Source organism: Cavia porcellus, unplaced genomic scaffold (genome assembly GCF_034190915.1).
Source record: "Cavia porcellus strain 051 isolate PalLab524CR breed Dunkin Hartley unplaced genomic scaffold, mCavPor4.1 scaffold_26, whole genome shotgun sequence".
Lineage (NCBI taxonomy): Eukaryota > Metazoa > Chordata > Mammalia > Rodentia > Caviidae > Cavia > Cavia porcellus.
Genome location: NW_026947509.1, coordinates 40,675,913 through 40,691,115, shown reverse-complemented (window position 1 = coordinate 40,691,115; position 15,203 = coordinate 40,675,913). Strand labels below are relative to the sequence as shown.

At 42.8% G+C, this 15,203-nt stretch overlaps 1 protein-coding gene across 5 annotated transcripts in view; it reads right to left on the bottom strand.

Moving 5' to 3' along the window:
- Cdk15 (cyclin dependent kinase 15) overlaps positions 1–15,203 on the bottom strand; it is a 146,850-nt gene that overhangs the window by 90,097 nt on the left and 41,550 nt on the right. For 2 of the 5 annotated variants that reach the window (XM_063237255.1, XM_063237256.1), the window contains 3 exons: positions 9,836–9,988; positions 9,567–9,664; positions 2,457–2,536 (listed from right to left, as the gene is read on the bottom strand). In XM_063237255.1, the coding sequence (XP_063093325.1) occupies positions 2,457–2,536; positions 9,567–9,664; positions 9,836–9,988 (331 nt within the window). Of the gene's footprint in view, positions 1–2,456; positions 2,537–9,566; positions 9,665–9,835; positions 9,989–10,673; positions 10,896–15,203 lie in introns of those variants that run through there. The other 3 variants (XM_063237258.1, XM_023567011.2, XM_063237257.1) reach the window with 3 other exon arrangements.

The window sequence follows — 15,203 nt, the reverse complement described above, 5'->3', positions numbered from 1 at the left end:
AGGCTCTTTGGAAAACCCAACTGCTGCTCCGAGCCTTTCAGAGAAGGTGTATCCCTTGCTGGTTTTTCTGCACATGGCTTTTGCTTGCCTTTTTAGCTAGTGACCCTGGATCTTAACTAATGAACTCCAGCTGTTCTTGTTTTGCTTTGCAGTCCTTCTAATTTAACCTCCCGCGTCCCTGGCCTCTCAGCTTAGAGCTCTTACGAGGAAAATGGGACAGTGCCAAAGTTCTCAAATGAGACCTCACATCCACTTGAGGAAGAGAGGACGTTTGTAACAAGGGCTCCAACTTCCTACACTAGTGGGAAAAGAAGCATTCATTGTTAGAAACTGGAAGCCTAACAACTTCCAGTGTGTCGAGAAACCTTTTGTGGTTTTCAACATTGTACAAGCAAAGCTTTCCGAGAGGGAAGTCCATAAAACAAAGAGCTGCAGCCGCAGTTCAATACTAAGCGTAACTGTAAACGCCTGCGAGGGAGCGGCAACTCCTGGTAGAAGTGCAGTGAAAGAAACTTTCGGCACACTCAGCAACACAGATCCAGCTCTCGTACCATGCCGAGAGCCATCTGTTAGCAAAACTGGCAAAACCATCAAATGTCGACCTGAAAACTCGGTTGTGAGCAAAAGCTTCTGAGAAAAGCCAAATTTGCATTCACACAGGCTTTGGAGGATGAGGTGAACCTGAGCCCAAGTTCTTTCCCTTAGGTGGGCAACCCAGGAGCTGCGACTAGGTTCACAAATGTCTTTTCTGTATGTGGTCAACCCCTCATGGAAACCACTAATAAGAATGTCAGTCAATGCCACTTCCCTTATATTAAACACTTAAAGCCATGTGTCACCCAGAACACACCTGATCCCGCCAGAAGGAGCCCCAGCTAAGCTGATAGCCACTGGCCCTTCTACTTAATTCAAAACCATTTATTTCCCAGGGGCTCTAAAATTAGGTTAGAAACTCATTTTCTGAATTGCTTGTTTTCCACACCTATGTCTATAACCAATCCTTGCAAGCTCAGTTCAAAACTCACTGACTCCATTAGGCTCTGGAGCAAGCTTGTCCTCTTCACTGTGCACGTTTTTAATATGTTACTTGAATTATCTGCTCTATCAGGATTAAAACAACATGAAAGAAAGGTTGGGCTTTGTCTTCTTGTCCTTTGCAACATTCAGCAACCTGCTTTGCATCTAGGATGTGCTTGGTAGAGAAGGGAAAATAAAAAGTGGAAAGAGGGAGAGTAAAAGCAACACAAGGGAAATACCCTTCCTTTTTTTTTTCTCCCTGAAATGGATAGCAATCCCGACATCACTTCAAGTTAAAAAAAAAAGTGATAAGTTATGCTTTTAACAATTTATTTTCACTGTGTTGGCTTTTTGAGATTTACCATATAAATCATTCATTATCTTGATGCTCGACAAAGCGTCACCAAGGAAAACAGTAAGGAGACAACGTGCCTTCAGATCTGCTGAACTCTGAAAGTACACCCTGTAATAGACACTCATCTTGTCCTCTGTGTACTGCTTTTGCAGTGAGCTGAGTCTCCGAGGGGCGAAGTGGACTCACCGGAACCCTGCAGGTTCTGTGGTGCAGACCCGAGTCCAACCTTGCCTCCCTGCTCTGCTGCCCAGAGGAAAAGGAAACAGCACCGTGCTAGGAGTGCGCACCTGCCCCGAGTTCTTCAAGTTTTCTCAAAACAGCAAGACATTCAGGCAAACCGGGAAGAATTAATATGGTGGTTTTCTTTTTCTTTTGCATGAATTTTGAGTGTTGCAGGGACAGTTTTGGTATCCAACATGATGTCAAACACATAGAAATTATCCAGAAAATATTCACTGAGTTCATAATTTCAGTCAAGGGATATAACAGCTTTGAATCTTAATACCCTAAAGAACAAATAACAAAATAATAGTGTAAAAACTGTTGGAAAACCGGAATCAAGAAGGAGGAGGCCAAGGATTTAGTTCAGAGGCACAAGTGCCTCCCTGGCAAGTGCAAGGTCATGAGTTGGATCCCTGGTTCCAAATAAATAACAAAATTGTGCTAGGTGTGCTGGCACATGTGTGTAAACTCAACATTCAGGTGGCTGAGGCATAAGACAAGCTTGGGGCAGCATAAGATTGTCTTAAAATAAAACGAAATTTAATTTAATACTACTCAGCAAGGTGGCATATAGCTGTAATCCCAACATTCTAGGAGGCTCAGGCAGGGAGACTGAAAGTTCAAGCCCAGTCTGGGAAACTTAGTAATTTAGTGAGATCTTATCTCAAAATAAAAGATAAAAAAGAGTAGGGAACATAGTTCAGTGTGAAGGCCCTGGGTCCAAATCACAGACTACCAAAAAGAGAAAAAAAATGTACAAATACCAGAAAGCAGATGCTAAACAAATAGACCTCATGCATCTTTTCTTCCTTTGTTTCCAAGGAATCAGAACAGGTCTCCGGGTCCACCTTCCTGCTCTTACCTTCCCGGATGGCCGTGAATGGGACTCCTTCCTCCACGTTCATGCTGATGACCTTCAGAGCCACCAGCTGCCCGTTGATCCTAGAAAGGGGGCAGAGGACATGACACACATTACAGAGACAGCTCTAGGCAGAAATTTTTCGGAAGATGGCTTTTTTAAAAGGCAATTTCCTTTCAAAAAAATGTACTCCAGCACATGAATCTAAAATTTTCTCAAATATATATGTGTATATATGCTAGACAGCCAGTGTAAAATCTACGCTGCATAGACAATGACAAAGTGGTCTTCGCTGTGCTGGCGTGGCCGGTGTTCATTATAGCCCCTGTGGTGGCAGCAAGTCCAGCGAACCCACTTTCCGAGGACGTCCTCGCTGGCTGGCCGCGCTCCTCTCTTCCCTCCTGTGCACGTTGGCCAGCATTCTCCCTTTCCGTCTGGCTTCCCACTGCCGCTGCCCCAGCCTGAACTCCTTTTAGCTTCCTAGCTTCAACAGAGTAGCTGGGGGACATGTTTAGAAAAGAAAGTCAGAAAAGGTCCTTTCAAAATCCACTGCATTGGGACTGGCATGTAGTGTAGTGGCACAGCGCCGGCCTGGGAAAGGTGAGGTCCTGGGTTCGATGCCTGATCCTAAAAGAAAGCCCACTATATTTAAGAGCTGGCTACGAATATATTTAAAAGCTGGCTATGAATAACAGGCAGACCTCACAGCGCCTGTGCAGGGCTGCCCATGTCTCATTCACAGGTCTCAAGTACTGAGGACAGAGCAGACTTTCATACAGCAGGCTTCCTGTAATACTAGCAGTGACCTTCTCTTTCTCATTTAAAATTATTTTATCATTCATCCTTGTACAATGGGATATTTAATAATGATGTAATATTCTATCATATAACTATGCCACAAGGTGCTTTGGCACTTCCAAATGCTTGCAAACTGTGTCTAGCTTTTAGCTATTAGGACAATACTGCTACGATCATATTTGCAGGAAAATCTTGCACGAGCCCTGGTCATCAGCTCCTCGGGGCAGACGTGCAGTTATTAAGTTGGAGGGGCAGCAGTTACCCATCCTGCTGCGCCCTGGCGCTCACGGACCATGCACAATGGCCAGGACAGTGGATGCTGCTCTGCCTAACACTGGTCAGGGCTTCGTGTGTACTTTCAGGCTTTGCTTTTTAGAACGATTTTAGGTCTACACAAAAATTAAGAAAGCAGTATAGAAAGTTCCCATCTATCTTTCAGTATTTCCTACTGCTAAGTCTTACATTAGTGTGACACAGTTGTTGTAATTACTGAACCAATATTGCTAGCTATCATTAACTAAAACTCACAGATTATTAGGATTTCTTTAGTTTTTACTTAATATCCTGTTTATCATGTAGGGTTCAAGTCAAGGCTATCATTGGTTGTCAGATCCTCTCAGGTTCCTCATGGCTGAGATTCCCAGATTTTGCTTGGCAGTCTTGAGGAGTGTTTTATAATTTTCTATTTTTTTTTAGGAGCCTGGGATTATGAGATTGGGGAATGTAAGAAGCCCCCTTTAGCGGATCTGATTAAGGGCACACACTGTCATGGTGACGTACAGCTCTGGAAGCTGACCTTACTCACCTGTCTGCGGCGACGTTTGTCTGGTCTCTCTGTGATAAAGCTGCTTCGCCCACTTCTGTACTGCCCTCCGGCGCGAGGGTCTCTGTGCATGCCCACCGTTAAGTACTGCAGAGCTTTATGAACTCTTTCAGGGTCGGTTTTCTACACAAATTATTTGGACTTCTATTGCATGGGCAGTTTATTTGCTCCCTTTATTAATTTATTGAACTACTTATTTATTTATTGAGGCAGAGTCTCTCTTCATAGTTCAGGCTGGACTTGAGCTCACTACGTAGCCCAGGTTGGCTGTGAACTCCTGGCTATCCCCCCGCCTCTGTCTCCCAAATTCTGGGATTACAGGGTGCCACCACACCCAGCATGAGCCATTTATTTATGTTAGTATGGACTCGTAAATATTCTATTCTTCTGGTCATAATTCAATATATTATTATTATTATTATTATTATTTTGGGCTGGGGATTAAACCCAAGGGCTTCATACTCAGTTACATCCCCAGCTCTTTTTTTATTTCTAATTTTAAGAAGAGTCTGACGATGTCACTAAGTTATCCTGAGCAGGCTTGGACTGGCAATGTCCGAGTCTTAGTCTCCCGAGTGGTAGGGTTAGAGGCGTGGACCACCATGCCCCACTCAGTGCTATTCTATTTCTGACATTTTTGAGACAGGGTCTCACTATGTAACCCAGGCCAGCCTTGAACTTTCTGTGATCTTCCTGCCTCTGCCTCCTGAATGCTGGGATTAAAAGTATATGTTACCATGGCTGGCTCTTCTTTTTGAAATTTTTGCAAGTTTATCCTTATTATTCAACTGGCTTCATGTTGCTTTGCCATTCCCCTCATCAATAAGGATTTTTTGTTGCTTTTATCTTTGCACTTTGGCCTATTTGATAGATAAAAAGATAATCACATATTGATTTCAATTTTTTAAAAACTAAATTTTCCTAAGTTCATTGGTATTGTCTATTGTCTATTTGTGTTTGCCTATTTGTTCATCTTTCTATGGAAACATTTTGCATATTCTGATTTTCACCGATTGCCTTCATTTGTCTTACCTATCTTTGAAGCATGTTTGTTTATTTGACATAGTCCATAGTGTTATGCTGAGGCATAACAAACCTCCCAAACCCTGGCTCACAGGCGTGTGTCACTATGCCAGGCTGCCTCTGAGGGCTTGAACTCTAAATCTTCATGATGCTCAGTGCTTTACAGTGTTTTACTGAGATATTATGTAAAGTTCTACATCCCTACAAAAAAGTTTATTTTTGCCAAATATGTTTAGAAAATGCTTTGTTCTTAATCTTCTAAATCATTGCAGCATATGTTGATAGTTTTTAAATGCTGAAAGTCCCCCCAGGAACAATGGTACATGATGTGAGCAATTTGGGAGGCTGAGACAGGAGGATCACAAGTTTGGGACCAACCTGGACAACTTGGTGAGAACCTGTCATTTTATTTATTAATAAAAATAAAAATATAAAAGGGTTTGGGATGTAGCTCAGTGGTAGAGCACACCTAGCATGTGTGAGGCCCTGGGTTCAATTCTAAATATTCCAAAAAATATCATAAATATATATAAAATACTGAAATCTTTCTATACTAAAGAATTTGATTTTATTTTGTGCTTTCCATATCAATTTGACCATAACTGTTTCAATGAAGCATTTGTTAAGGTGCATCAGAATTGGGGCTCCCTGCACATACTTGAATAGATGAGGCCAAGCAGACCTCTGTCTTCCTTGAAGTCATACTGAGATAGAGTACTGCAGGCTAAGAGCTACATAGAGCTTGTCTTTTCTTCTAGCTAGTTTATGCTTCCCTTTACAGTTAACTTGTTAATTCACTATATTCAAATTATATATTCATTGCTTCCAAATGGCTAACAGTTATCCCAGTTCCATTTTTTGGACAATTTTTCTTCTACTGACTTGAAATGACAGTGATATTTATTAGATTTTACTAATACCTGGATTAGTAATGATTTTGGACTTTTCAAAAACCACGTTTCTTTGATCTGTCTTTCCTTTCACTTGCGCTACACAATTGTAATATCTTGGCTCAGAATTTATGGTCCACCCTTTGTATCTGTACATTCTGCCTCTGTACACAACCAACCACAACCTGAAACTACTTAGTAAAAATTGCATCTGAACTAAACATGTACTGACTTGTCTTTTCTTGTCATCATTCCCTAAACACAACAGTATAACCACTATTTACACGGCATTTACATTGTATTGGATACTATAGCATAATATAGTGTAGTAGATTCTGTACCACTTTAAACAAGGGACATCAGCGTTGCAGGATTTTGGTGCCCAACAGCGTCCTAGACCAAACCCTCAAGAATTCCAAGGGAATTCAGAATACATCAGAACTTGAAGATCAAGGCTCACTGGCATCTTTACACTAGTAAATTTTGAGTCCAAATGTTCTGTATGAAACAGTCCCTGGCATGGTCACACTGGGAGACCCTGTGTGAGCTGGGCACACACATGCCCGCCTCCCCTCAGTGCCAAGGCCAGTTCTGCCCAGGGACTGTTTACTTGCTGCCCCTCTCCTGCTCCATGCTGCCCCCACCGTCCAAGTGCCAGCTTGCTTCTGACTTCCCAGTGAGACCTCCTGTGACCATAGTCCACTCCCCTGCTCCGCCCGCCCTCCTGCTCCATTCTCTTCATTACAACAGCACTTTTCACTCTCGATAAATTCAGTGTTTTACTAATTTGCTTATCGCATATCTCACCCTGCCTTCCCTCCATAAAAGCGGAACATTCATCTCCTGTCCTCCAATGTATTGGGGTTTTTTGGTACTAGGATTCGAACTCAGGCCCTCACACTCATCAGGTAGGTGCTGCACCACTGAGCTACATCCCAGCCCTCTCTCCATAGCTTCTTATTAGCTAAAATATTGCCTTGCACATAATAAATATTGTAATAAAAATTAATTAATTTATTAGAATGAATATCTGATGCTTCAAGTCTTTTATGTTCTTCAGAAAATAGATTCTGCTCTTATTTCCTAAATAGTTATTTCTAATACATAAAGATAACTTACAAGTACACACTGATTTTGTAAGTGATCATCTTGTTACTTCATCCAGGAGTTTTTCGGATGATTCTCTTTGGTACATTATGGAACTAACACTATAATCCATAAAAGCTGGTATTCAGCATTTTCTCTTTGCATTGGCTAGAACATTTATTTATTTACTTGTTTAGTGGGGCTTGAGGACCAGGGATGCTCTACCACTGGGAGACATCCCCGGTCATTTCTGTTGTTTTATTCTGGGACAGAGTCTCACTAAATTGCCCAGGCTGGTCTTGAACCAGTGACCATCTGCCTCTACCTCCTGAGGGGCTGGGATTATAGGTGTGCACTAACACACCCAGCTAAGATAATTTTTATCAATAATGCACCATGAAGCTTCTTGCCCTATTTCAAATTTAGCAGTAATGTCTCTAGTATTTAACAAAAAAGCGTATATGCTGCTGATTTAAAATATTCTACAGCATAAATAGGGAATAGTCATTCACTCTGTTTCTATTTTATTTAGAGTCTTTTGTTTTGTTTTTAAGACAGGGTCTCACTATATAGTCTGTGTTGGCCTTGTACTCCTTAGGTAGCCCAGGCTGGCCTCAAATTCCCAACCAATCTCTTGCCTCAGCCTCCTGAATGCTCGGATTATAAATATATACCACCATGCCTGCTTAGTTAGAGTTTTTAAAACTAGAAATTGATCTTGAGATTATCAAATGCTTTTTTGGCATTTATCTTTAGGATATTTTGCAATGGATGTTTACATAATAAATAAAATGTATTTGTGGTAGAAGATAAAAAGTTTGAGAGATTGCTTCCCTGACCTAGTTTTAACTACTAGAAGTAATAAACTCTTGTCTATTTCTCCTGCCTCTTCTATGCACATACAAATCTATATTTGTACAGCATATCTGAGTGCTTTTTTCTAAAAAGGAGAAGGGGAGCCTGGGGAGTTAGCTCAGCAGCGTAAGTGCCTGCAGTGGTTGTGAGTTTGATCCCTGGTACAAAAAAACAACAGAAAAAAGGAGTGTAAAACTGTAAAAGGAGCCTAGGGAGCAAGGAATTTAAGAACAATGCTTAAAAAGCTTTGCCCACACACAAAAAATCTTTGCCTACAAATATATTTTAGGGCCATATATTTTAGCACAGTGCCATAAGCGCCTGCCTGGAAAGCATAAGGTTGTGAGTTCAATCCCTGGTACAAAAAAAAGTGTGTGTGTGTATATGTATATATATATATATATATATATATATATATATATATATGGGAGTACAGATGTTCTGTAACTTGCTTTTTTTCTTTTAAAATACTAGACATCTTTTTCATGTTAGTACATCTATTTCATACATTACATGGCTGGGTACAATTCTATGGAATTATAACTACTTACCTGGTCCTGTATCTATGGATATTTGTGACCAAGTTTTTAATGTGTTCTGTTATAAATCTTGATATATGCAATATACCTCTACTTTATTCCTTTTGCATACTTGGACAAGTATTTCTAATGCATTTTCTACCTATTACCTATTCCTTGAAGGAAATCTTATATTATTGGCTCCTAGGTTAATCTACAGACATTAGTTATATCCTGCTTCTATTCAATACATCTAAAATTGTATTTCCTTTACAATTTTGTTTTAACAAGTAAAAATAGCATGCAAACTCTAGGATGAATAGTAGTTTTTTTTGTATTTATATTACATTTTAAATATGCTCTTTTAAACCAGGTGGTGCATGCCTGTAATCCCAGCACTTGGAGGCTGAGGCAAAAACCAACCTCAGCTACCTAGTAAGCTCAAGGCCAGTCTGAACTCCATAGCAAGATCCTGTCTCAAAACAAACAACAGCTTTAACCACTATTAAGCCATTATTTTTCTCCATTAGAGTAACACAGAAAAAAGAGAATAGATTCTCCAGTCTTCCTCCTCAACTGAAACGCAGTGAGATTCACTTTTCCAAAATGGGTATTTGGCTTTTGAATAAGGAGTGTTACTAGTCTCCAGTCATCCAGTGATTTTGCGTATTTTCTAGGTGTAGGAAAGTCAGGACATGTCCTTTTTCGCATACCCCTACTTCGCAGAAACCAACCTTAGTTTCTTCTCCCAAGGCCTAGTGAAAGACTGGGGCGGCAAGCTCAACAGGCCTCTTCAGGAGCATGAGTTGCTGGCATTGGGGAGGAGAAGGGGGCCCCTCCCTCAGGCAGGGCTTTTCTTTGGGTCAACAGTAGAGAAAACCCACTTTCTTTTCATCAAATAGAAAAGAAGAAAGGCTGACAAACATTTAGTGGGCTGATCTTAGCAGGAGTAGCTTGCTTTCCCTTCAGGGCTGTTTAAGCCATGCTGGCCTCTCTTCTTGCCCTGATGTTTGCATAGGTCCCAAACTCGGAGAACTCTCATGATGCGGTGTCTGGTTTAGGATGTAACCAGGGCTGGGCCTCTCGTTTTTAAAATCTCCTGCGGCTGTAGGACACTCACCTGCTAACACCCTTGTAAACTGTAGCGTAAGAGCCTTCGCCCAGCTTCTCCAAGTGCAAGTAGGATGAGGCTGCCCCAAACGGGAGGCTCTTCCTCTGCTTAGAGGGATGGGGAGGGAGAAAGAAAGAGCACTTTTTAAAAAATCGTTAAGCTTTTTGCACCCCGGGGAACCCGGAGAGCATCGCCAGAGCACAAGTGCAATGCGCCCCCAAACCCTCATGCGCTGAATTCTCCCCCACCAACGTCAACACTCCCAGCAGCTCACTCACCCACAGAAAACCCTGCCTCGGATCCCCTTCCTGAAAAGGATCACTGTTACTCCGTGGCCTTTTACTCCTCAGCTTCCTGGCACTGACAGCCCGGAGTTCCCCCTGGGGGTGGAATGAAGTCATGGAACGGGATGCTTCTTTTAGGTCTGATAGCTGCAGAAAAAAGAAAGCATGAGAGTAAATTGTGTGCAAAGTCAAAACTCAGTGGCAAACCTATTCTTCTATTTGCCTGGTTCTCCCTTTTCTAAGCTTCCTACAACCCCCAAATTTGTGAGTCTTGAAAGTCAGATCCCTGGAAAAGACTATAGTGGTGTCACCGCTGAGATGCATCCTTCACCGGACTGTGTCTGTAACTCTTAGATGAACCTAACGCTCATTTTGCTGCCTGTTTTCCAATTTTTCTCAGTTTAATTATGACTCCCCTCCCCCAATCTACCTAACTTATTTTTTTGAGGGGGTGATTTTCTAGGATGGTATTGCCAATAATCTTGAGTTAATTATTGACATTTTGAAGCCACAGAACAGCCGATACTGCAGCTCGCCTTCGGCGGTTCAGTGTGCAATTCAGTACCTTGGAGATTTCAAGAGTAAAACCACTTTCTCCACTTCAGTTCAAGGGAGTTCTGTGCAGCTCAAAGCCAAGGATTATTTTTCTCTTTGGTTTACAAGCCATCTCCACAGTGCATAGCTATAGCCATAAATTCACCGTGACCTCAATAGAATTTTCTTTTTATGGCTTTAGACCTCCCACAGAAGAATCAGACCCCGCTTCAGAAAGGGAGCGCCTGAGCTTCTCGGTGTATCAACAGAGAAAGCAGCTCTTCCCGGATGCAAATACCTTGAGCGCAGCCTCCATCGCCCCAGGCTGACCCCTTGGCCAGCTGCGCGCCTCCCCTCTCTCCGAACGGTGGTAGCAGCTGCACCCAGGCTGTCGGCTCTTTGCACACAGCTCTTGACCCATATCTTTCAGGTCCAAGGAGAAAACCGCTCTTGAACCTCTCCTCTTCTGCCTCTCCTCCCCTGGCTCACTCCCTCTCGCCAGAGGTCAGCAGCTGGAGCTCTCATATGACTCACATGAGGGCTCTGCCTGGAGCAGCCTCATGACTTCAGCATTTTTTCCTTGTCAGGCAGGAGCGCTGTGTTAGAAAGGTGACTGCTTGCAGGCTGCTGAAAACAAGGCAGCTGACACTGGCCAGAACCATGCAGTTATTATCCCACCTACGAGCTGGAGTTGTGCTGATGGTGTGCACCTTTCTAGTAGCGGGCACTGCTGGTCCCTGTGCTGGTGTTTACCGACATTACAGGCAACGAGACTGACATTATTAGGCTTCCCTGGTGCTGAAGGGACCAGCTAAGGAGCGTTTTCTCCCTACATCTCATCTGAAGGTGTTTTGGTTTTCCTACTTGAAAGCAAATTTGTAATTTAGCCAACTTGTAGTATGCCAGGAAACCACAGAACTCTGAGCAGGAAGGAAGCAGATGATTTTCACCCCACCTCTTTGTCTCCTGGCAGCCGTGTGGAGGGCTGCTGCTCATTCACTCAGCCAGGCTGCACCGGGCACCTGTGCTGTCCTCCCCATGGTGACCACGCAGGGCAGGAGCGGGCTCAGTATCAAGCGTCTTTGTCCCTTCTCCTCTCTTTTTTTCCACATAACCATGATTAACGATCGTTGCATGTAAGGTATTATATTAGTACTTCACACCTCCAGGCATCTAGCTCAAACCGGTTTGTCACCTTGGTTCTTTGAACAGAACTTTTCCTCTCATAGACTCCTAAGACTATTGCCACTGGTATGTGCCAATCACAGTGTGAGACAAAATTGCAGATAGACAGATACACATGGACCTGCACACATGCAAAATCATTACCATGGGGAAAAAATAGAGCCATGTTTTTTCCTTTAGTTTTTCCCCTCTTGTTGTTACTCAGAAAAATCTTTTCAGTGCTGGCGTTGTTCTTTTAACTCAAAGCTAGATAAGAAGAGGCAGTTAACCAGGCAGGACCCTATCAGGAGCATTAACAAAAGGGCTGTCAAGGTGTCAAAAGGGGTTCCAGCCATGGTCCCAATTCAGACAGACCTGTGGACCATCTCTGTTTCTGGTTTCATTCTTGAGCCCAGTTATTTAGCTTCTCTTGTAACTGTTGCAGAACTTCTTGGAATATTCCAGACATATTAGTGTAGAAATAGCAGTTTTCTGCCAGGGCATTACAAGCTCCTCATTGTTGTTCTTGTTCAGATAATGGAGGGGTGACTTTAAGGTGGTCTGTTTCTATCATCATTGGGCACCCTCAATAGAAGGCTATGGACACACATTCCCAAGAGGAGCAGTTATATTTCATTGTGGATCTGCAGCCCGTGTGCCAATATTTTCCTCCAGGGCACAGCTAGAGATCAAAGACCACCAGAGAGGATTCCCCGTGGGGTCCTCTGGTCCCTTTTTGACAAGAAGGTGTCCATGTGTCTGGAATGGTAAAATTGGGCTAAGATCAAACTGGGTCTTTTCTATTCTAGACTTTGGACTGAATTACCTCCCAGGTGTCAGTTTTTAGTAGATGAAACTCAACAGGAGCTTGGGTTGTGACAATTTGATTTCCCATGGTTAAATTAAAGAGTCAGAATGCAAACCTCAATATTAAATGCCAGCACATTAGTAACAACAAGCATTTTCTAATTATAACAATAACTCTAGGCTTTTTAGATGAGGAAGACAGTTTAAAATAACAAGTCTGACTAACAAAACCATATAAAGAGTAAGGAAAAGAGTCTTATGGGGTTGTCTTTCATCCCTCTGGGACAACTGTCCACAAGGCCAAGGCACAGGTAACAGTCAGTAAGAGGATAAAACCAAGAACCAAGAACCAAGCTGGATAACACAACATCAAGTTCATATGGGAGAAAACTGGGACAAACTATCACACTTGGAATCCCAGGAACACTGTCCTCAAGCTCCAGCAATGCGCTGACCTGTCAGCATCCGGAGTGACAAGAACAAGGCTCTGAGAACATTGTCCCTTTCGAGCGAGCCCCAGAGGAGCTGTCCAGGTAAAATTTTCAGCAGCTCTAAGGCTGGATTTGTGAAACTTGTGGAGGTAGTTAACATGTGCCTAGATTATATGTATATGCAGGAATGCCTACAGATCTAGCTAGTCTTTTAACTGGTTACAAACCTTATGTCATTTTGTTTTATTTCTGTGCAGGGCTAATGACACAGATGCCGAAGCCTGAGCTGGCTGCAGGGGTACAGGTACCAGTGCTGCTTCCTGAGCCTGCAGAACAAATGGTAGGTGCAGGTCTGGTTCTGATCTTCCAGAAGTACTGGGTTAAGTTTTTCTGGCTGGGGTTGATGTTTCAATCAAGTGGATCCCTGGAGGAGGCTGAGGCCTCTGGATCAAATTATTTTGCATTGGTGACAGGTTTTCAAACAGCAGCAGAAAGTAGTGGCAGGAGAGCTTTGGCCAAAATAGTTTTGTTCAAGTTGACCACGGCATATCCAGCCTGTTGGACTCCATTCCTAACAGAGTTATTTCCCTCCATAAACAGGGTATACTCAGCATCTGTCAAAGGGGTGTTTTTTTAAAGTCATATCACATCAAGAACAGTTTATCAGACAGTGCCAGATAGTTATGGTTTGTTGAGCCCAGTTCTGTGGGTAGGTATGTGGAAGACTCAGGTGGGGATTTCTGGATAAAAGTCCTTGGTGCTGGGTGAGGTCCAGCACAGCATGTGGTACCTGGATGGTTAGGTCTTAGCCTAAAGGGAGCTTGCAGCTTTCTTAATCAGAAGGATAGCAGCCTTCTGTATTAAGTATTTGCACAGGTAGGCTACTGGGTGCTCCTATGGGCCGACAGTCTGAGTAAGCATCATTGGTTTTGTGAACTCGAGGATACAGATTTTACAGAAGCCAGCAGCTACAAGAAATCTGTGGAGGTTTTTTGGCAACTAGTTTCTGCCAGATATTGTAGCAGAACTTTTGTGTCTTTCCAGCAGGCAGCCTGGATGTCATTCTGGGAAACTAGTGAGGTCAGCTGTTGAGGGCTTTTCCAAAGAGGGTAAATAAGTTTGTGAAGGAGACATCCTTCCAGGCTGTAAGTTTTTGCATAACAGAAGGGGCGAGAGGCAAGAGTCCCACTTGTCCCACTGATGGTAAATTTCTGAAAGAGGAAACTTTTGAAGGCAGAGAATTCTATTCCATTATCTACCAGGAAAGTCACAGATTTGCTCTCAACTTTGTAATGATCACAGACTCTTGGGGCCCAATTTGATAGAGGTTGGTCTGTCCTATCTATTCAGACCCAACAGGGTACAACTCATTTGTCAGGGCTGACAGTCCAATTTTTCCTCAGTCTTTTGTGGAACTCAGAAGAAACTGCTGACAGTCATCTTGGGTGTGTGTTAGGTAATGTCATTTGACCAGGATACGCAGGTAGGCAGAAGGTTCTGGAGGGAGGGCCTCTGTGGCTGGATGCAGGCAATGGTTACCTGGAACCAGTTCAGTTGGCTAGATTCAAGAGCAGAAAATGAAGCTATGGGTGCTGGCAGAAGCTGCAGCAGCCAACTACGATGTCAAGGTGGAATTCTCAGAAAGAATGGATCTCTTTTTCCTTTATTCAATTTATTTATTTATTGATTGATTGATTAATTGATTGATATGAAGGGAGTGGTTTGGTTTCTTTCTTTCTTTCTTTCTTCTTCTTCTTCTTCTTCTTCTTCTTCTTCTTCTTCTTCTTCTTCTTCTTCTCTTTCTTCTTCTCTTTTTTTGGTCTTTTTGAGACAGGGTCTCACTATGCAGTTGAGGCTGGCCTTGAGCTCACTATGTAGTCCAGGGTGGTCTTGAACTCATAATGATCCCCCTGCCTCAGCCTCCTGAATGCTCTGATTACAGGTGTATGCCACCACACCCAGCTTTGGTTTAATTTTTAACTCTGTAAAAGCCCCTTTTCCTGCAGTCAAGGACTGCAGTTTTTAACTAATTAGTTCCCATCCTATCTCCCTATAGCATATGTTATATACCCTTGAATGATTGCACAATAGACATAGGATAAGTGCCTTTCAGAAAGAGATCATTCAGGTGCCCACTTGGCTATACTTCTTTTGAGACTTAGGTGTGGCTTAGCTAAGGAAGAAGCAAAGTCTCTGTTACACCACATGTCAATCATCACAGAGCTGCAGGTAAGGACCCAGTTAGCCACTGTTACCAGTGCTTCCCAGTCTTGATGCACAGACAGAGCAGTCTATCGTTTATGCTGTCTCTTCCACTCAACATTCATTCAGTAGACACTCACAGCTTAAACATTCCAATCCCCCTTTCCCTTAAGGGGGGCCTTAACTAACAAGAGTTGACAAAAATCTTCTGCTTGAACTGAACA